Here is a 23,356-nt window from a genome sequence, read left to right as displayed (position 1 = left end):
ACTGAACAAAAATATAAATGCAACATGTTAACTGTTGGTCCCATGTTTCATCAGCTGAAATAAAATATTTGTTTACATCCCTGTTAGTGAGCATTTCTGCTTTGCCAAGATAATCCATCCACCTGACAGGTGTGGCATATCAAGAAGCTGATTCAACAGCATGGTCATTACACAGGTGCACCTTGTGCCGGAGACTATAAAAGGCCAATCTAAAATGTGCAGTTGTCACACAACACAATGCCACAGATGTCTCAAGTTTTGAGGGAGCATGCAATTGGCATGCTGACTGCAGGAATGTCCACCAGAGCTGTTGCCATAAGCTGCCTCCAACGTCGTTTTAGAGAATTTGACAGTACGTCCAACCAGCCTCTCAATCTCAGACCACATATGGCGTCATGTGGGCAAGCGGTTTGCTGATGGTGGCGATGGGGTTATGGTATGGGCAGGCGTAAGCTACAGACAACGATCGCAATTGCATTTTAACGATAGCAATTTGAATGCACAGAGATACCGTGACGAGATCCCGAGGCCCTTTGTTGTGACATTCATCCGCCTCCGTCACCTCATGTTTTAGTACGATAATGCACGGCCTCATGTCGCAAGGATCTGTACAAAATTCCTGGAAGCGGAAAATGTGGTCTGCATACTCATTAGACATGTCACCAATTGAGCATGTTTGGGATGCTTTGGAGCGACGGCGTGTTCTAGTTCCCGCCAATATCAAGCAACTTCGCACAGACATTGAAGAGGAGTGGGACAACATTCCACAGGCCAGAATCAACAGCCTGATCAACTCTATGCGAAGGAGATGTGCCGGGTTGCATTAGGCAAATGGTTGTCACACTAGATACTGACTGGTTTTCTGATCCACGCCCCTTCCTTTTTAAGTTATCTGTGACCGATGCATGTCTGTATTCCCAGTTATGTGAAATCCATAAATTATGGCATAATTTATTTATTTCAATTGACATTTCCTTCTATGAACTGTCACTCAGTAAAGTCTTTGAAATTGCTGCATGTTGCGTTTATATTTTTGTTCAGTATAGTAGTTTCTTGAGTGTACTTTAAAAAAAGGCTGAGATTTACTTCAAAGTGCATTCATCCTATTGCTTACAGCCTTACACCTATCAAGTTATTTCACATTTTCACAAGTGTCCAGTGAGCAGTGTTGGGGAAACTACTCTGAAACTATAGTTTACCAAGCTACCAATTACTTTACACTGGAAAAAGTTATACTACGCTAAAGCTTCCCACAAGAAAAAGTATAGTTTACTTAACTAAAGTTACTTTGAAAAGGTAGTTCACAACATCCAAACTACTTAGTGAAAAATTATCCTATCTAAATTTGAAATATCATAGACTACAAATTGCAGGTCAGTCTGGAGTTAGAAGTTAACAGAATGTGAAATTTAGTCTATTAAACACAAAACATATGCTTAAATTGAGAATTAGGCAGGTCTGATGCCAAAGAAATAGAAATTCTTGCCCACCTAAAAAAAAGTAGTTTGTAGTTCCAGTAGCTACCCCGTTTCATGGCAAAAAAAAGTAATAAACTACTGAAGACACTGAAGATTTGAATTTAGTTCAACTACCACCAAGCTACTGCAAAATGGAGTTACACTTCTAGTGTAATTCCCTTCTCCCCAACACTCTGGGGAGGAGTGGGTATGGTTTTTTCTGGACAGGACAGGGCCTTACTATACTGGCCCAATAAGCACATGTCCTAGAGATATCTCTTATTGGGACAGTGATTAGGTCGTTTGTCATTGGTGCTGGTGGCCTCGGTTCCGGACCCGCTAGGGGAAATCACTGGGCTCTCACAGACTTTGCAAAATATGTTGTCATTATCTGGCAACAGTGTTGTGGACGAATCAGAATTAGTTGGGTAACATAGATAATTAAGATGTTTTATTAGTATAATATGCTTATTTGAGGTACTTGTCATTAGAAAGTGTCCATTGGACTCTGGTGTCTTTTCAGTTGCATGTCTACCTTAGCTGGGGCTCAGACACTTGGGGCCCAGAGAGAGGAGAGGTCAGACTTGTCGTGATGGGAATGTGTCTTTACCTATGCTTAAACCATGTGAAGGGATGGCGTGATTACTGGGGAACCAATGACTTGTCTCCACAATGTCTGTGAGCAAGTCACACCCTCCTTTTCCTTATTGTGGGGAGGTTTATGGCAGTGTCTGGGACCATGGTCTCTTAGATCTCACACTTATCCTGTGGTAGTATATGGCCTAGAGGCTCACTCCCTCCAGTAAGCCTGTCCAGGAGTGGGGTCAAGAGGGGGTTTGCTTGAGATGGGAGTATCTAGAGTTGACAATTGATATATGCCATTGGATGAAATGGTGTTTTCGTTCTATACCGTACCTGGGAGGGACAGTTCTAAGGAGACCAGATACTGGGCTATATAATGAACCAGGTTGACATAGCAGTTACTGTCTGATGTGGCTTCAGCCCCAGATGTTTTTGGTCCAGTCCAGAACCTTTTGATGTTTTTTATTTAACATTTTTAAATACATTTTTACATTTCAGTCTGATATGAGTTTCAATAACCACACCTCACTTTCGCTATGCAGTATTTAAAACAAATGTTTTAGCGACACATTTTTATGACAAAAATAAACAATATAATATACTGCGCTAGGCTGTACCGGGCACTGCAAGAAGCCCCTGGAGAGGTGGAGCCTGCTGTGATTGGTCAAGATTTCACAACGCAGGCGACCGCTCACATCCCTTTGACCCCAGCCCTACAGCACCGGTTAGACGTCAATATCATCACTCAACAAAACGCCTGTCACTCAGTCAGAGTCTGCAGCATTGCACAAAGCAAATATGGATATTCAGAACTTCTTCCGAAAGAGGCAAAAAAAGCAAGCAGGTTGAGCAAGAGCAGGCAGCAGTCAATGAGGTGGAGAGGGCAGAACATACAGAAAGTCAAAGTGCCGCAGAGTTAGCCACAGGTTTGTGCAGGGTTGCTAGTCTCCCTCAGCATAAGGGTTGGCTAATGCGAATGAGCTAGAATTAGTGTTCAGCATCCTTAAGCTATTGGGTGTCAGTCAGAGTTATTTAAAAGTACAACTTGATATTCTAACCCTGTTTAAAATGGTAAATGTTGAGGTGGTAGAACTGACTAAATAAAATGAATCAGCAAGGTCTTATAAACTATTCCATTTTACAGGTAAACATGCTTGACTCATGCTTGACTTTGTAAAGAATTTAAAAAATAACTGGTCATTATTAAATCTAGGAAATTATTTCATTTCGTTTTTTTGTATCATTCTTTCTATTCACTTAGCTACTTACTTGTTCTATTGTTGTTACATTGTCGAGAGGTTAACCTGCAATTTAGCATTTCATTGCACTGTGTACTCATGTATATATGACAAATAAACAAACTTTAACTTAGAAGGGAAGGGGGGGGGGCAACCAGAAAGAGAGTGGAAAAGATGGCCAGCTTTGTGGTTAGATTGTAGGTGAACAAAACATTTAAAATATAGGTAACTGCCAAAATAAAGGAAACACCAACATGGTGTCTAAAAAGGGTGTTGGGTCACATGCCACCAGAACAGCTTCAAAGCGCCTTGACATAGATTCTACCAATGTCTGGAACTCTATTGGAGGGATGTGGCACCATTCTTTCATGAGAAATTCCATCATTTGGTGTTTTGTTGGTGGTGGAAAAACACTGTCTCAGGTGCCACTCCAGAATCTCCCTTAAGTGTTCAATTGGGTGGAGATCTGGTGACTGAAACAAACACACACCCTTTAAAGCTCCTTTGAGACCCCTCTTTCAAAATCCCTGCGCTTTCTTCTAGCCATGGTAACCAAAATAATGGGTACCTGGGCATTTTTATGCATGACCCTTAGCATGATGGGATGTTAATTGCTTTATTAACTCAGAAGCCACAGCTGTGTGGAAGCACCTCTTTTAATATACTTTGTATCCCTCATCTACTCAAGTGTTATTGCCATTATTGTCAGTTACCTGTACATAGGCCCTTAAATTGTGTCCTCAAATGTTATGTAATCTAAAAATCACACATTAGCTGGTAGAACTGACAAAATGAAATGAATTAGAAGCTAGGTTTCCATCCCATGTGGGAAAATCCCAAATTGTTTGCATAGTCAACTTACACACACATTTATCCCACCAGACATGCCACCAGGGGTCTGTTCATAGTCCCCAAATCTAGAACAAATTCAAGAAAACGTACAGTATTATATAGAGCCCTTATTGCATGGAACTTCCTTCCATCTCATATTGCTCAAATAAACAGCAAACCTGGTTTTAAAAAACAGATAAAGCAACACCTCACAGCACAACGCCTCTCCCCTATTTGACATAGATAGTTTGTGTGTATGCATTGATATGTAGGCTCCGTGTGCCTTGTAAAAAATGTATGTAGTTCTGTCCTTAAGCTGTTCTTGTCTACTGTTCTGTATTATGTTTCATGTTTTGTGTGGACCCCAGGAAGAGTAGCTGCTGCTTTTGCAACAGCTAATGGGGATCCTAATAAAATACCAAAATACCATTGGCAACAGATTTTCATGCAAATATTCTAAAATCAGCATAAAAACAATATGCACATTTTCCCAGCAGAGATGTGTTTCCATCAAATTGATTTGTTGTGGATAAAATGCTATGGGTGATGATGTAGTGCACATAAAAATAACTTTGCGTTTAAATTCATTTTCAACTCTACTGATGGTTTTCGAACAAAAAAGTGGTGCGTTTATATAGCGACTGTGCCAACTCTGGTATTGGCATGTGCTCTCTAGCCAACAGCTTGCAGATACAGTGCGGGTATAGGCTAAATTATGAGGTTATTATGGACAAAAGAGCAAAATAATTTTAATTTATCCAACGGCAGCCAAGCATGGATCATCATGTGAACAGAATGAGACCCTCAATATTCACTGGAAAGGAGCATCAAACTCATCAAGCCCATAACTTATTTAATCTGTAGTCTAATAAACGGCATGCTTTCCCGAGTCGTAGTGGGAGGACCACGCTCCATGTCATTGAGTGACTCCAAGTTTACTTCGATATGATGGATATTATATCAATATTTGCATATAAAAGCATTTCCAGAACTTTTTCTAGCATAATACATTTTACAGACACAAAGTTGACAGTAATTGTCTAGCGTATTTTGATTTGTCGACCTTTGGAAACTTTACTGACAAATTTGCTGTTACCATCAGCCCTGTCGGGACATTTGTACCTTTCTCGCATAAAAAGGTTGGATGAAACCTGGTTAATGTGTTCTTATTCCATTATACAGGTAAAATGTTTTGGCTCATGTCTCTTTATATTCTTATAGACTAGGGGTTATGTAGCTTCTTATCTGTCATATTTGGAGTTATGTTGCTCTGTTATGTGGACACTTGATTTTTTCTTTACAGTTACCAGTTGCCCTGGTCGTGTCAGTATACAGTAACTTTAAAAAGCAACTGCCCCTAAAAAACAACTTCTCATTTAGAAAACAGCCTTTGTGGCATTGATATGAGTCAGAAGCATTTATTCTACTGTGAAAATGTACCATAAGGGGTAAAAAAAATTTTTTGGGGGTCATAAGATCAGTCTCGTCCAAAACTGAGTTTTGTGAGACTTGTGGACTAGACTGCATCACAACGTAAATTAAGGTTGGGTTTGTTTCAATTCTGGCCACAGCTGGCAGCACACAAGTTTTCATAAATTCGAAGTGCAGCTGCAAGCTACCCGATCATAATGCATGTGGTAAATTTGGTTTGACTTTGGATATCCCTATAGGACTCGTTAGGGACCATCTGTAAATTATACAATGTAGATGGGACAATACGTTAAAATTCCAATAGCTCCAAATTTCAATGACTTCAAACCAACTATAAACTGTAGAAATTCATACACAAATAGTGAAAGCATTTAATGTTTACTAAAATGTGTGCAACATGAAAATATTGTTTAATTTACATTATATAGTTTATTATCCCTAACTAGCTCCAGCAATAGGCCATCCAGAGTCCGTCAGGTCACACACCAGCCGGATGACGCTAATTGTTGAAATAATTTGGCTAACTCTTCCCACCTGCGAACACACACACGAGACACCCACATCAAACCACAACCTGAAACCAACTCACATTTGAATTCAGTCATGGGCGCTAGCATTTCTTAATGAACCAAATAAAAAGACGAGGCCAAATCAGGAAGTGCAGTCACCCTTTAAAACAAACTAATGACATGTTGCACCTCAACTGTACCTTGCAGATGAGCCAAGGACGAGGACAGATGACAACAGCGGATAGACAAAGGAGACAGTAACAAGAACCTGAGATGGCAACAGACAAGACACAGACAGCAACAGACAAGACACAGAAAGTGACAGAGGGTAGATGGAGAGAGAACAGAGAGGGTTTGAGCACACAGTAGACTATCACTTCAAGCTGCTCTATAGTCTAGTTGTATTTATTTACACAAATTATAACAGGTGACATAGAGACAGTTAAAAAGTAAAAAAAAAGGTTTACAAAGAATTTGCAGGTGAGGTGAAAAAGCCTGTAAAATTACTATTAAAACAGTTGTTTACTTTTACACTTTTTATAATCAGGACATGGAGGATAGACAAGAGACTTCAACATAGAAGACTAAGAGACAGCAACAGAAGAGGACAGACAAGAGAGACCACAACAGACAACACAGAGAAAGCAATGGAGAGAGGCAGATGGGTGAGCACACAGTAGACTGTCACTTAAAGCTGCTCTATGGATTCCAATTATTGCATAGTGCGAGAGAGAGAGTGAGTGAGTTCGGGACTGTTAAGCCGTGTTCCCATTGGCAGTTTGAAGTGACTCAAATCCTATGTATTTGCAGATCCAATTCAAATCTGTTCTTCTTCCTGCAGTCTGAACAGCCCAAAACCACATGGAATCTGATATTTCAAGCCACATTTCATACCACCTTTGTACAAATCTGATTCCTGGGCATGTGACTTGTGTCTGAATGGTCAAATCTGATTTATTTGTCCTCAAGTGGTTTTTAGACTGTGATTTGGCATATCTCGTTGCTTGCTAGCTACACTGTTGATAGTTTAACAAGAACATGTGGGAGCTAACTAGCTTGTTAATTGTTAAGTGAATGTGCGAGAAAGCTAGAAAGCTACCTAGCTAGCTAGTTGACTGCTGTGGCTAGCAAAAAATTATTTGTTTTGGAAGTTGGATCATCTTATCCTTTGAGGCTTTAGGTGTTCTTACACCATGATTTTCCATGAACATTCAAAGCAACTGGGAAACATCCATGGCAGGCATTGTTGTCACCTTAGCTTGCTACATAACTTCTGAGTGATAGGAAGCACGAGCGCCGCCACCAATCAGCCTACACCACTGCGCACACACCCGTCATTAGTATGACAACTAGCGTAGCCATGTCAGCAAATGACTGCTGTCTGTACACACACATCCAATTTGGTCACTTGTAACTTGCTGTTTGGACAGTCAGTAGATCAAAACAGATTTGAAAAACAAAACTGATTTGAGCATTAACCTGTTATGGATAGGGGGCAGTATTTTCACGGCCGGATAAAAAACGTACCCGATTTAATCTGATTATTACTCCTGCCCAGAAACTAGAATATGCATATAATTATTAGCTTTGGATAGAAAACGATCCAAAGTTTCTAAAACTGTTTGAATGGTGTCTGTGAGTATAACAGAACTCATTTGGCAGGCCAAAACCTGAGAAGATTCCTTACAGGAAGTGCCCTCTCTGACCATTTCTTGGCCTTCTACACTCTCTTTATTGAAAACTGAGGATCTCTGCTGTAACGTGACACTTCCTACGGCTCCCATAGGCTCTCAGAAGGCGGCAGAACGGTGAATGATGACTCTGCAGGCCCAGGCTGAAAAACAGTAGCGCATTTGGATAGTGGTCGATCTGAGAACAATGAGACTGAGGCGCGTGCACGAGCCGACACCATGTTTTTATTTTTTCGTCTTTGAACGAAAACAGGGTTTCCCGGTCGGAATATTATCGCTTTTTTAAGAGAAAAATCGCATAAAAATTTATTTTAAACAGCGGTTGACATGCTTCGAAGTACGGTAATGGAATATTTAGAATTATTTTGTCACGAAACGCGTCGGGCGCGTAACCCTTCGTCACCCTTCGGATAGTGTCTTGAACGCACAACAAAACGCCGCTATTTGGATATAACTATGGATTATTTTGAACCAAACCAACATTTGTTATTGAAGTAGAAGTCCCGGGAGTGCATTCTGACGAAGAACAGCAAAGGTAATCCAATTTTTCTTATAGTAAATCTGAGTTTGGTGAGGGCTAAACTTGGTGGGTGTCAAAATAGCTAGCCCGTGATGGCGAGCTATCTACTCAGAATATTGCAAAATGTGCTTTCACCGAAAAATCGGACATAGCGATTGCATAAAGGAGTTCTGTATCTATAATTCTTAAAATAATTGTTATGTTTTTTGTGAACGTTTATCGTGAGTAATTTAGTAAATTCACCGGAAGTTTCGGTGGGTATGCTAGTTCTGAACGTCACATGCTAATGTAAAAAGCTGTTTTTTGATATAAATATGAACTTGATTGAACAAAACATGCATGTATTGTATAACATAATGTCCTAGGAGTGTCATCTGATGAAGATCATCAAAAATTAGTGCTGCATTTAGCTGTGGTTTTGTTTTTTGTGACATTATATGCTAGCTTGAAAAATGGGTGTCTGATTATTTCTGGCTGGGTACTCTGCTGACATAATCTAATGTTTTGCTTTCGCTGTAAAGCCTTTTTGAAATCGGACAGTGTGGTTAGATAAAGGAGAGTCTTGTCTTTAAAATGGTGTAAAATAGTCATATGTTTGAAAAATGGAAGTTTTCGGATTTTCGAGGACTTTGTATTTCGCGCCACGCCCATCATTGGATATTGGAGCAGGTGTTCCGCTAGCGGAACGTCTAGATGTAAGAGGTTTAAGGCCTGCAGTGTGAACAACCTTTAGATTCTTTAATCAGTTTGTCTCATTGGACATGTCAGAGTCTATGTTTTAAGTTGTTGAGTGGTCTGGAGGTTTTTGGCAATACACTGTAGATGTATGTGTTCCAGGGTAGAGAGACCCACAGTTGCTACTGTAATTGACTACTGTCAGTGTCTGCTGTGGCAGGTGGGAAAGTGCAAGTTACCTGAAAAAGAGCTAATCTCTCAATGTTCATCTCAAAGTGCACCAAACTTATGAATTTAGCTGTTAAAATTCCTTTGCCTCCAGACCCCCCTACTGGCTTTGTGCTAAGCTCCCAATGTCTTCAAATCCTAGAAATACCCCGGCCTCTGGGGCCTGTTTGGTGTCACACTTTTCCCCCATCTAACACAGCTGACTCCAATAATCAACTAATCATGATCTTCAGTTTAGAATGCAATTAGTTTCATCAGCTGTGTTTGCTAGGGATAGGGTGGAAAGTGTGACACCACTCTGGGCCCCAAGGACTCTAGCAAAGATTATGGATATACTGACAAGATACATGTCTCTCCGATCTAACAATAGGAGTCGTTGTCCACAAAGTGGCACGGCTGGCTGTCTAGCTCCCGCCTATCCTTTCTTTGGATTGGTGGATACATCTCATTATTGTAATCCTTATTTGAATATTCAATGAGGGTTGTTGACGTCAACCGCCTGTATTCAATGGGGAGAGACGCTATGCTACCAGCCTCATGCCATGAATATGCATAGCCATCTCGAGACAACTCCGATATAAATATTTTTTCTCAAAGTTGCTGGGATCTCACGTCCTACTTATATCAGTACACTTTTAACAACTTAAGCATTACATAAAACGTATATTAGATTAAATAAACCTCAAGTAGAAAATGAGCCATTCATTTTTTTGGGGACCAAATTCGACACTCATTGACCTCCATACAAGAATTCGTAGCTTGGTGGGGCGAAACGAAAAAAAACACCACATGATGGATGGAGACAGAATTTCCGCCGAGTTTGGTCTCTTCCTCTCTGACTGTAGTTGCCCATCCCTGCCCTAACCCCTCCTCACAATGGAATGTCTCATAGTCTACCTGAAGTTTGTTGGGTGAAAGTGGATACTTTTTTAAATGGTGATAAACACGATTGTTTTAATTAGTCTTTGACCTCTCCTCGACACTCGTCTCAATTTCCCATGCAGATTGATGTCTTCTGGTTTCATATTGCCATCTGCTGGTCAGTGTTTTACCCTACATCCATTCTAATAATGGGGATACAGTATATTGTAAAAAAGTACTTTCAACCAAATAATATTTCTGCTATTGTATGGCGTTGGCACACTAAATAATATTATTCTAACAACCTCAGAGAAGTTTTCAGAGCATCTCAATAAGAGGGCAAAAATAACACACTCTCATCCAGTTGGATCAAACCAAATCAGGGTCAAAGCCTTTATTATTTCCACTCCAGACACATAGGTAAGTCAGTGATGGTCACTTCACTTCCGAGTTCGTCGTTTCTTGGTGGCCCTCTGTGATGAGGAGAGGCTCAGTGGAGCCCTGGATGGTTGGGGAGCCCGGGTTGGCTTCTTAGGGAGCCTGGGGCCACAGCCACTGTCTTTCAGCTGGTGCCAGCGGTGGCAGGGGGTGGGGGTGTGGGGTTGGGTGCAGGAGTGGGGGCAGGGGGTGTGGCAGGGGCGGTGAAGCAGCCCCTTTTGTGCCACTGCATGTCGCGCACTCGTCGGACGGACTGGATCTGAGGAGCCGTGGCTCCCCAGTCGTTCCAGTGCTTGTAGTCTCCAAGCTCAAAGACATACTGGCGGCCCCTGTAGCCTGGGAACATGTAGCCCACCCACCTAGGGAGGATAGGGGAAGAGGAACATACAGTCATAATTACATTTATGGAACACAAAAAAACACACTTGCATGATAGATAACCTTGCAGTAACCTAGCTGTAGAGAGATACTATTCCTGACCTCAATTATATGTAGAGGTGTTGAACTTACGTTCCATTCAGAGCCTTTACACTGGCCACACAGTCCTGGAATCCATGGACCCACAGGCTGGGGATGTCGTCGTCCTCAATCTCCATCTTCCTCCCTGCGTAACCTGGTTTGTCAAACAGGTGGAGCTTGTGATCTGCACTGTCCTGAAGAAACACAGATCAGAACAAGTTGTGGTTATGCTTTGTTTTCCACACTGCTATTTAGTTGGTGTTTAGTTTGAAAGATAGTAGCTACTGTAGATTGAACCAAACTTGCAAGCTTATTATGCAAGATTATACAAGTCCTTCAACATTACCATCCACCAGTAGGTAAAGGCCAGTTCCAGGAGACTTTAGGCCAAACTGGGAGAGTTGACAACCCTACTTACAAATAAGTTGGCGGGGCGGAGCTAGCATGTTTTACATTTACATTTAAGTCATTTAGCAGACGCTCTTATCCAGAGCGACTTACAAATTGGTGCATTCACCTTATAGTGAACGGATGTTGGAGTGAACGGCTGTGTGTGAGAGGCTCCTGCAACTTTTTTGCGAAATAATCTAACTTAACCTACTTTATAGTACTTTTTACAACAAACGTTTCTTTCTATTACAATATTGTAACTTTCTATGTGAAAATGCCGAGTAATAAGCGACCAAAGGACAATAAATCCACTTCGGAGGCCTACTCCCCGCCAAACAACGAGACAGACATGGCGGAAGGCACAGGTAACAACGTGACACTTACAGAACTTACCCGGGCTTTGGGAGAACTACGTGTTGCTATAGCTGAGGATCTTAAGGCTACTATTGCTGAACTGGACACTAAAATTGAGAGCACCATTCGAACGGTCGCCTCGCAGGGCCAGAGTATTGTGGACCTTGAGAAAGCCTCTGAATTCAACGCTGGTAGGATCGACGAGTTGGAGAAGCTATGCACGTCATTGCAGGATAGTGTGCAGAGGCTTTCTGTGAAAGTGGTCGACCTGGAGGGTCGATCCAGACGTCACAACCTTCGCGTTGTTGGTCTGGCAGAGGGGATAGAGGCTGGCTCTCGCCCCACCGACTTCTTCGCCAAGCTATTGAAGGATGCAATGGGATCGGATGTTTTGGCTTCAGATCCCCAACTGGACCGTGCACATCGCGCCCCTTGTCCCAGTGCCTCGACCGGGCCAACGTCCTCGCCCAGTAATCATCTGCTGTCACAGTTTCAAGACCAAGGATCTTATCCTGCGCGAGGCTCGAATGAGGGGCAACCTGTTACATAAAGGGCACCCCTTCCGTGTCTACGAGGATTATGCGCCCGATGTGGTAAAGCACCGCGCCGGCTACAGAGATGTCATGACCAAACTCTACAAACTCCATCTTCGCCCAGCCTTGCTCTTCCCTGCAAGACTAAGAATTACCCCGCCTTCCGGAGAGAAGATTTGGCTCTCCTCGATTTTGGACGCAGAGAAGTTTATCCGGGAATATACGCCAATCCCCCGTACAGGTTAGAGTGCCTTGTCATTGTGTGTTAGGGTCTGCTCATGGACTCGAACCCATACTATACCATAACGGGTGAAACCGTACTAAACGGTCTCGACAGGGCCTGCCGAACATGTAACACGCTGAGCTGACCAATGGAGGGCGGTTAGAGCTCTCATTTAACGTCAGTTTCACTTTAATTCCGACTGGGTTCGTGGTGGTGCCTGTTTGGGAAGCCTTCCAGGTCTGATCATTGACACTTTCGGATGGATATACTTATGTTCCCTCATTTTTGTTTTGTTTCGTTATTTATTTTTCAATTATTACATTATTCCTATTACCATACCAGTTAGTTATTGCTTGCGGAGGTCTGGGGGTGATGGCTGGGAAGGGGCAGACGCAGACACCTGGATAGCAAGTTGATGTTTTGTGCTGTTCTGCCTTTGTCATAGCCTGGCCCGCTCTCACGATTAGATTCCCACCAGACCTCCGTGGGGCTTGTGTCTGTGTAGGTGTGCGTACATGTAATTACTATGTGTACTTTATTATTATTTTCTCTTAGCTTTTTAGTATTAGGTATGTGTATATTTTAAATTAGTGTAGATTACTATTCTGGGGTGTGTATGTAGATGTGTGTGTGTGTGTGCGTGTGTGTGTGTATCTGTATATATATATTTTTTAAAATATTTATTTCTATAAGTATATATTTTTGGGTGTATGTGCGTAAGTGTATGTGTGTGTATGTATGCACATGTGTATGTATGTGGGTATGCGTGTATATACTTGCGCATGGGTGTGTGTAGGTAGGTATGCACGTGTGTGTGTGTGTATATATGTGCACGTGTGTGTATGTATGTATGTATGTATGTATATGTACAAGTGTGTATGTGTATGGATGGATGGATGTGTATATGTGTGTATATAGGTATGTATGTATGTGTGTGTATGTATGTATGTATGTATATGTATATATATGTGTATATGTATGTGTATGTATGTGTATGTGTATATATATATATATATATATATATATATATATATATATATCACTATTGTTTTTTTAGAAGGGGGGGAAAAAAATGTATTTTTTATTATTATTCATTTTTTATTTTTTTTTATTGGGGGGTACGTTAAATTTATCGGAATCCTTGTTCCCATCTCCTAACCCACAATATGTAATTGTACTGCTGTCTATGTCGGTTGCGGATGGTTTATGTTTAGACCGGCATTGCTTAGCAATGTAATCTTGTAATGCTATATCTTGCTTATCTCAGGGATTGACCCAAGATGAAGCTTAAGTGCACAATATGTTTAAGTTGCAACTTATTCTGTTTAGGTTTAATAGATGCTAATTGAACACTTTAATCGCGGGAGCCTCCTCAGTTCAGATGTTAGTATAAGTTCTAGGATAATGAGAGGTGAACGTACAGTTGGGATTTTATTTTTGTTTTACCTCTTGTTCGAGGTCGCGCCGTGCTTTTTTGGCATCGGCCAGACAATGTGTTTATTATTTTTATTTTCATGTTTTTTTTCTCTCCTTTTTGTGTATGCCTGTTAAATGTGGGTTGATGGGAGGGGTAAATGTTGGGGAAAGTAGGGGAACAGGGTGGAGAGTAAAGGTGCTTGCAGTGGGGAGGGGTGGGTTGGATACTGCTCGGGTGTAGGTGCTACATAGCTGATCGTGATAGTTTGGTGCACTTTCTTACCTTTTTAGTAACTTACATGCTATGCAGGCCACCATAGGAACTACAAATGAGAGGAGGGCGGGGCTTACATTCACTTCCTGGAATGTCAAGGGTTTAAATGAACCAATTAAGAGAGGCAAGGTCCTAGCCCACTTGAAAGCACTCTCGTCTGATATTATATTTTTGCAAGAAACCCATCTGAAAAACAATTCTCATAACAGTGGGTGGGTCAAGTGTATCACTCTAACTTCTCTGCCAAAACGAGAGGCACAGCGATTCTGGTACGGAAAGGAATTCCCTTTCAACATAAAACCACTATTGTGGACAAAGAGGGTCGTTATGTGATCGTAATAGGAGAGATCCACTCTACTTCTGTAACTCTACTTAATATCTATGGGCCAAACATTGATAACCCCTCTTTTTTCAAAAGAGTCCTTGCCCGGATTCCAGATATCTCCCATACTAACCTGGTCATTGGAGGAGACCTCAACTGTGTACTAGACCAATATTTGGATAGATCCTCTACCCGGCGAACCCCTACCTCCTATTCAAGCGAATTCTTGAATACCTACATAAAAAATGCGAACTTATTTGATACATGGAGGATCTCTAACCCTACGGGTAGGGAATACTCCTTTTACTCTCATGTTCACCATGTTTATACTCGAATTGACTACTTTTTGGTTGATGCTAAACTACTCCCCTATACCTGTAATGTGAGGTACCATGATATTATAATCTCTGACCACAGTCCACTCACCTTCTCCCTGAGATTGGGTGACATCGTACCAAACGAGAGGGTCTGGAGGTTGAATCCTCAGCTCCTCACAGAACCAACATTCTGTGAACATCTTAAAGATCAATTTAAAATTTTCTTTGATACCAACGACAACACAGAGACTTCCCCAGCATTATTGTGGGAAACACTGAAGGCTTATTTGAGAGGCTGTATCATCTCCTTTCAGACTGCCAGGAGTAGGCAAAACAGAAGAGAATTGGTAGAACTGGAGGGACAAATTCACTTACTGGATAGGGAGAATGCTAGACACCCATCTAGGGAGAAACATAAAAAAATTATGTCTTTAAAATTTAAATACAATCAGATCCTCTCTGCTAAAATTGCTAAATCTTTTCTCTATGCCAAGCAAAAATATTTTGAGTTTGGTGACAAACCACACAAACTACTCGCCAGACAACTTCGTAAGAATGTGAGTGACCGTATGATTCACAAAGTTAAATCTGCATCTGGGGAACTACTCTCTTCCCCCAAAGACATAAATGACAGATTCCGTCAGTTTTATGAGACTTTATATACATCTAAAGCGGATCCTAACCCCTTAATTATGCAAAACTTTTTGGAGAACTGTAATCTTCCTGCCCTGAACCAGGAAGACTCTAACTTCCTGAATAAGGAAATATCTCTTGAAGAAATTACAGAAACAATAAAATCTCTAAAGAGTGGCAAGACCCCGGGCCCAGATGGATACCCGAGTGAATTCTACAAAACATTCAGCAAGATGCTCTCTCCCTACCTACACAAAATGTTGGTTCAGGCCAACGAGGATGGAGTGCTCCCATCCACTTTGGATGAGGCGTTTATTACAGTTATACATAAGAAGGGTAAGGATCCGGAAGAGGTAGGGTCATACAGACCAATATCCCTCCTTAATACAGACCAAAAGATTTTAGCAAAAACTTTGGCTAACAGGCTGAGCACTTTAATTGGCAAATTGGTCCATTCAGACCAGACCGGCTTTATCCCTAACAGAAACTCATTCTTCAATCTCAGGCGCCTATTCAACATTATGTATTCTCAGAGGTTACCTAACGTGGACCTAGCCGTTATATCTCTTGACGCTGAAAAGGCCTTTGACCAAGTTGAGTGGCCCTATCTATTCAAGGTCCTACAGAAATTTAATATTGGAGATGGGTTCATAAAGTGGATCCAGCTTTTATATAGGAACCCCTGTGCGAGAATACTCACTAACCAATCATTGTCGCCCCGATTTAACCTTCACAGAGGGACAAGGCAGGGTTGTGCGCTGTCGCCTATGCTCTTCGCCCTAATTATTGAATCTCTCGCTCAAGCGATCAGATCTCATGCAGCAATACACGGCTATAATACTAAACATACTCTAAATAAGATTTCCCTATACGCAGATTACATTCTCCTCTATGTAACAGAACCCCAAGATAGTATTCCAGCTATTCTAGAGGTGATTAATTTGTTTGGTACCTTCTCGGGATACAGAATAAATTGGAACAATAGTGAATTAATGCCCATTCGGTTGCAAAACACCTCCTGGCTAGAACATCTTCCAGTTAAGCTATCTTCAGATAAATTTACCTACCTTGGAATTGTAGTTACCAAACAATACTCCTTACTATTTAAAGAGAATTTCCCCTCTCTGATGCAAAAACTTAAGGCAAACATACAATTTTGGAGAACTCTCCCAATTTCTCTGCTCGGAAGAATTAATGCCATTAAAATGGTCTTCCTCCCACAACTGCTCTACCTATACCAGAACATCCCAATATTCATACCTAAATCCTTTCATAAACAACTGGACTCTATTATCAATCCTTTCATCTGGGATTATAAAACACACAGGATAGGTAAAAAACACCTCTGTAAATCCAAGATGGAAGGAGGATTGTCTCTCCCAAACTTTATATTTTACTACTGGGCCGCCAACCTCCGCGCTGTTATGTTTCTGCTGGATGACGCACTCCCGCCATCCAGCTGGCTTAGTATGGAGCGAGAGGAGTGCCACCCCTTCTCTATTGGTGCTGTGATTTTGTCACCTGTCAATCTGGAGATGTCACTTTACCGTAACAATCCTATTATACATAGCACAGTCCGAATCTGGAAGCAAATTAAAGTCCACTTTGATCTTAGACCAATATCGTTCATGCTTCCTGTTGCCTCTAACCTTGATAACACCTTTGAGCGGTGGGGAGAGTTGGGGATAAGTACCATAGGGGATTTATATATAGGGGGAACCTTTGCTTCCTTTGAATCGCTGAGGGAAACTTATAATCTTCCCAGAAGTAACTTTTTCGGAACCCTACAGATTAGAGATTATGTTCGAAAATACCTCCCAACATTTGGGAATGCTAAACCTTCCACGTTTGACGGATGCATAAAAATATGCCCCACCTCAGACAAACTGATATCTCGTATATATGATGCTTTTCAATCTGTTAGCGCACCCTCTACTGATGCCATTAAGGCAAAATGGGAGGAAGAACTAGGGACTGACATTTCGGTGGCAGACTGGGAAGATAGCTTGGTGTATATCCACACGTGCTCCATTAACTCCAGACATCGTCTCATACAATTCAAGGTATTACACAGATTACACTATTCCAAAACCAAACTGCATAGGATATTTCCTGGTACATCCCCTATGTGTGATAAATGTCAGGCTGAGCAGGGTACACTACTCCACTGCTTTGCCCTATGCTCTAACTTGTATGGGTATTGGTGTGGAATTTTTGGGGTCCTCTCTGAAGTTCTGGAGACTTCAATAGACCCAGACCCGCTTCTGATAATCCTGGAAGTGTCCGATTCCCTAAACGGATTAACCAACTCCCAAAAACAACTCATCTCTTACGGTCTCATTTCGGCAAAAAAATTAATGTTGTTGTTTTGGAAAAAGAGGGAAGCGCCCTCTACCAAATTATGGCTCAGCGAATTGGCAAACACTGTACACTTAGAAAGAATTAGATATATTTTGAACAATAAATTATCAACATTTGATGAAATCTGGCAGCCTTTCCTCTCTTACTTGGACCAGGCGGCGCTGTGAATTTGCACGTAACGCACTCTTAATTGTCATACGGTAATCTACCTTTGGGCAGCGTGTGCTGGCCCCGCCACCCGAGCAGTTTGGAGGGGAATAGGGTGGAATAAGGGGGGATAAAGTGGGGTATAAGTGGGGGGGCTACATCGCCCCTTTTTTTTTTTTTTTTTTTTTTCTACCTGTCCTTGTTTTGTATGTCTTGTTTTGTAATATTTGTTTTGTGCCCAGAACTCTGGGTCTTTTGGTTAATGTCTGTTCTCTTATGTTTAGATAACTGTAAACTTGTCTTTTATACCTATACACCATTCTTGTGTATGTGTTCAATAAAAAATATTTGAACGACAAATAAGTTGGCTATTTATAGACAGAATAACTTTTTGGTCTATACCCTTTAGCTTGACTGGTCTCAGATATCGCCAACCTTGGAGCAATATAAGCCTATAGGTAACAGGTCTGGGGAGGATGTTGGCTTTGTTGGCTTTTGTCGGACATTTCAAAAGTAACTTATAACTTAAAAAAACATTTTTTACAGACAACTCTCCCAATAAATCACACGTATCGGTAGGCAGGGCTAAAAATGCGCCTCTGCCTGGGGCCTCCAAATCACTAAATTCACCCGTGTCTCTGTCCCAACTGATGTCCAACTTGTACAGACATTTTAGCTGGAGCATTGATACATTGCCAGACGCAAACCGTCTGTCTAGAGAGACTATATATAGCTTGACAGTCTTATCTTATGACAGCTGGATGCCTGTCCACTGTGGGTTGCTAAGGTCAGTAGGCTAACATCCTTATATACTGTATGTAGATTATGTGTAAATTATTTGGTCTATATTCTCTCTGTATATTCCGTTTATTGTACAGCGTTTCACCAGGTCAAATTCCTGAAACATGTAAATATACTTTGTGAATAAAGTTGATTCTGATTGTAATTATAATTCCAGGGACATACTGACCACTTGGAGTGGCCTGAAGGACAGCAGGCAGTTGTTAGTCTGGCTGTTGGTCCAGGTGCTCCAACGAGGATACTCGCCCTTCTCCAGGACAAACTGCTCCCCACCAAATGCCTGGCACTCAAACGCCACCCAGCTGAGAACACAAACGTAATTACACTTTACCAATTGTTTGTACATAAATGGTAGTTGTGAGATAGTAAATGAAAGGTAATTGATCAAAACTGTAAATGTGATCGAAATGTATATACTGTATGTATTTGAATAGGAATGTAATTAATTATCTAGAGACTGAGGTTGAATTAAATAAGGGCAGTCAGTGTCATAAGAGGCTGGGAGTAGTGGAGAGACAGGTAAACAGTTAGTGGCTAAGAATGAGGCATCATGGGAAATGTAGGAAATCAAAATCATTGACACTTACGGTCCAGATTCCACAATGACAGATCCCACCTTCTCACATTCCTTCTCAATCACATCATTACACTCTGCAGACAGCTCCACCTTCTTCCCACGGAAATTCTCAAACTCAAACACCACCACCTGCAAGGCAAGCCAGGGAGAGGCACAGGTCAGTGTTAAGTAAGTAATAATACATAGTGTAAAATAAGATAAACAATCAATCAAATGTATTTATAAAGCCCTTTTTACAACAACAACTTTAACATTAGCACAAACTGCATAGGCCTACAAGTTGCACAGTTCTAATTTAACAATGTGCTGTATAGTGCAGTGTAATTGTTCTGTACTTGTTTATTTCATTGTAAATACATAGTATCAGTGACCCTTCATAAAAGTGGAACCCTGGGAAGACTAGGATATAATTATATTTTTAAAACGTCCAGTGACCTTGTAGCTCTGGGGGGGAAGTTTCCCCAAAGTTGCCGTTCTAGGATTAGCTTCTGCCTAACACCCACCTTGCATGTTCACCCTACACCCACCTTATAGGTGGCTCCTGCCCCTCCTTGGCTCTTCCCAGCTGCTAGCTGCTCCGGTGCACCCTGCTGCTCTGACATTTTACCTCTGCATTCCAAAACATTCCCAAACACAGTCAGTCACTTAACACAATGGCAGCATAGCACCCTCCCTCCAACAGGGACTATAACAGCTAACTCAGAGGTGGTCTGTGCCGTGGTCACTTTAAGTCTGGCCAATAAGATCAGCAAGCCTCTGGCGTTGTCCAGTACCACGTTTGGCATTCGAGTGCAATCAAATACTGTAGTTTGTGCATGCACGAATACTCTAATAATGTATTGTCATTTTGGTATCACTTTTATTGTAAATAACTATAGAATCTGTTTCTAAACACTTCAGGATTATCCATAATCATGGTAGCATCCACATTAATGTTGAAGCGTTAAGAAAGATATTCTATTCTAATTTCAATAAAAGTGACTCCAAAATGACACAATACATTATTTACCATTCATTTCTATTGGGCACAAAATCATCTGAAACACAACCAAAACAAACAGAAAATGTATCCAACAAATGTTTATTCACATTTATTGTGTGCTATGGATATTGAACCAAGTATTTCACTTTTTAATACTTTAATACACATAGGTGAATTTGTCCCAATATTTTTGTTTTTTGGGGGGGACTATTCACAAAATGTGCTGTAATTTCTAAACGGTTCACCCGATATGGATGAAAATACCCTACAATTAAAGCTGACAGTCTGCAATTTAGCCTCATAGTCATTGTATAATTTCAATTTCCAAAGTGCTGGAGTACAGAGCCAAACTCCCAAAATGTGTCTCTGTCCCAATTCGTTTGGAGCTTACTATATTACATATTCTTTTCCACTATTGCATTTGATACATTCACACATATTCAATTCCAGGTAAAGCAACAGTGCACACAGGGTTATGGAGAGCAATAAATAGGGATAATTGAAAACAGTAAGAGTTGTTGGCAGCACAAGACGACAGACAGAGAGGAAAGAGAGGGATCTGTTTTTACCTGGATGGTTTGTGCTTCACTGCACCACGTACGAGGCACACTCTCTTCGTTTTTCCTTGTTCTTTCTTTTCTTTTATTTATTTCTCTCTTTCTCTCTCTGTATGATGGCGTGTGAGTGTGGAGGCCTGGCGAGCAGGCACTAGGGTCCGGGGTGGGGGGGGTATTTATGGTTTAGAAATGGCACACTGCAGCAAAAAAAAAACAGGAATGGGGGATGATGTTGATGCAGCAAGTCTGTCGCTTGCATTGTGTCCATCACACTGCCCCTCAATAGGGCTGCCACCCGGGCCGACCACGCTCATGCTGCCACCCTGCCAGTGGCCCGATGGTGGGCACACACAGACAGCGAGCCAAGAGGATTGAGAGAGATCAACCCCACTCAGCACTATTGGCCACACCTAGCTGCCCATCTGTCTGTCTGTCCAGCTTTCCATCCGTCTGCCTGTCCACTACCCCGCCATCTCTCCCTCTCTTTCTACTTTCTATTGTTCTATTTACTCTCCTTCATCTTCTCCCACGTTTACTCTCCCGTAGTGCATTTCCTTTACTTCTCTCCTTTCATCCTTTTCATCACCCTCTCTTATTTTCAGACCTTGCTTAATCCTTTAAGTTTCTTTCCTCCTTGTTTGACCTCTTACCCTTTTTCTCTCCTTGCATCTCTCTATTCACCTCTTTCTCTAATCTGTGTGTGACACTGTTTACCTACTCTTAACACCACCCTGTCCTATGCACTAGGTGTCAGTACATGGTTCAGTTCTATATTTAGCAGGATCCAAGTCAAACATTGGTCTTTGCCATGCAAACAGCAATGCAAACAACATGCAAATCTTCTTACACTCCTCCCTTGGTGCACTGGACATTTTTACAAGCTCACTTTCCAGGGGGAATCTGGAGAAGCCCTTCCTTGCAATACAGTAGGGATGTTGTCTATTGACACCTGGTACATGCAACCAACATCCTCCTATCACACGCTTTGCACACAGCCAATGTAGACCGGTAGGTGTAGGTGTCAGAAACATTCTATGGTGCCACTCAAAATAATGTTTCTTACTGTATATGGGCCAACCATATTTGTATCTCTGAGTGTGTGTATTTTTTGTGTGTTGTCTATTATTCCAGTGAATTTAATAAACATAGCATTAAAGAAACAAACGATTCCATAGAACATTTTTGAGAGAATTGGCATCTTTGAGACAGGGTTAGTGATCCTTTGAGACAGGGATAGTGATCCTTTGAGACAGGGATAGGGATCCTTTGAGACAGGGTTAGTGATCCTTTGCTAGTGCATAACATTCTGAGAACTATATGTTTCTTAGAGCTTGGTAAGAGCGTGGTTGTCCTATGGTTATTTTTGCATACAACCTTCCCACAACTTTGGTATTTCATTACTTTAACAGAACGTTTCCTAAAAGTTCAATCATGGTTACATTTCATAAACATTTTTTAAATGTTCTTGGACCGTTCTCCAACTGATTTCACATTGAGAATGTTCTCAAATAGTTCAGAGAACGTTAAGAAACAATGTTCTTCGGGGGAATTTCAGTACTTCAGCATAACGTTTCATACAGGTTTCCTCATGGTTCTTTTTAAAGTCATGTTCTCAGAATGTTCAGAGAACGTTAAGAAACAACGTTTTTCTGTGGGAATTTCAGTACTTCAGCATAACGTTTCATACAGGTTTCCTCATGGTTCTTTTTAAAGTCATGTTCTCAGAATGTTCAGAGAACGTTAAGAAACAACGTTTTTCTGTGGGAATTTCAGTACTTCAGCATAACGTTTTCTGCATGTTTCCTCATGATTCTATTTAAAGTCATGTTCTCAGAACATTAAGAAATCTTTCCATAAAAACCTCAAGAAAACATTAGTAACATTCAAAGTACTTTCTAACAACAAAACACTCTCTAGCCTCTGTCTTGTTAAGCATGTTCAGGTGTGTTGGCTGCACCTGATCCCACCTGTGTTGGCCACACCTGATCTTAATGAGTGCTTGTTTCCATTGAAATGGGGTGTGTTTTGAATAGACTAAAATGAACAGCTTTGTTTCAGTAAAAAAACAAAACATGGAATGCTAGCTCCATGCTGGTGGCTCAGTGGACTAATTCCATGAATAGTGAACAGAAGATCATAGGTTTGAATCTTACTGGTGCCGTGCCACAATAAAATAGGAATGTGTTTGCATGATTAATGCTTAGGCATCTTTGCTTGGAGTTCAAGACAGTTAACCCAAACTGAGCTAGCAGTGTTTTACTAAGTCTTATTGGAACATTTAAAGAAAAACCTCCAAATAACCTTTACATTTCATTCAAAACATTTACAACATTTAGAGAACATTCTCAAAACGTAATTGAATTACCTTCAAATAACCTATAATTTCTGTTCTCAGGACGTTCATAAAACCTCCCAGGAAAACTTTCAGGAAACCATAGTAGAATGTTCTCAGAACCTCCATGCACCCTAAAAATGTATGTTCCCAGAACAGACAACCTTTTTACTTCCGTTTTCAGAATGTTTAAACACTTTTAGTTTTACCAGTCAGG

General features: G+C 41.2%; 1 protein-coding gene across 1 annotated transcript; it reads right to left on the bottom strand.

Moving 5' to 3' along the window:
• Window positions 1-10,387: 10,387 nt before the first annotated feature.
• Window positions 10,388-21,199, bottom strand: LOC106583319 (beta-crystallin B3). Its single transcript, XM_014167375.2, has 6 exons — window positions 20,820-21,199; window positions 19,796-19,877; window positions 19,279-19,397; window positions 18,861-18,993; window positions 10,972-11,114; window positions 10,388-10,820 (listed from the first exon to the last, which is right to left on the bottom strand). Exons 2-6 carry the CDS (start codon window positions 19,868-19,870, stop codon window positions 10,586-10,588), a joined length of 705 nt encoding a protein of 234 aa, XP_014022850.1. The 5' UTR covers window positions 19,871-19,877; window positions 20,820-21,199; the 3' UTR covers window positions 10,388-10,585.
• Between the last annotated feature and the right edge of the window lie 2,157 nt (window positions 21,200-23,356).

This window comes from Salmo salar, chromosome ssa22 (assembly GCF_905237065.1).
Source record: "Salmo salar chromosome ssa22, Ssal_v3.1, whole genome shotgun sequence".
Classification (NCBI taxonomy): Eukaryota; Metazoa; Chordata; class Actinopteri; order Salmoniformes; family Salmonidae; genus Salmo; species Salmo salar.
This window is presented reverse-complemented; position numbering and strand designations above follow the sequence as displayed.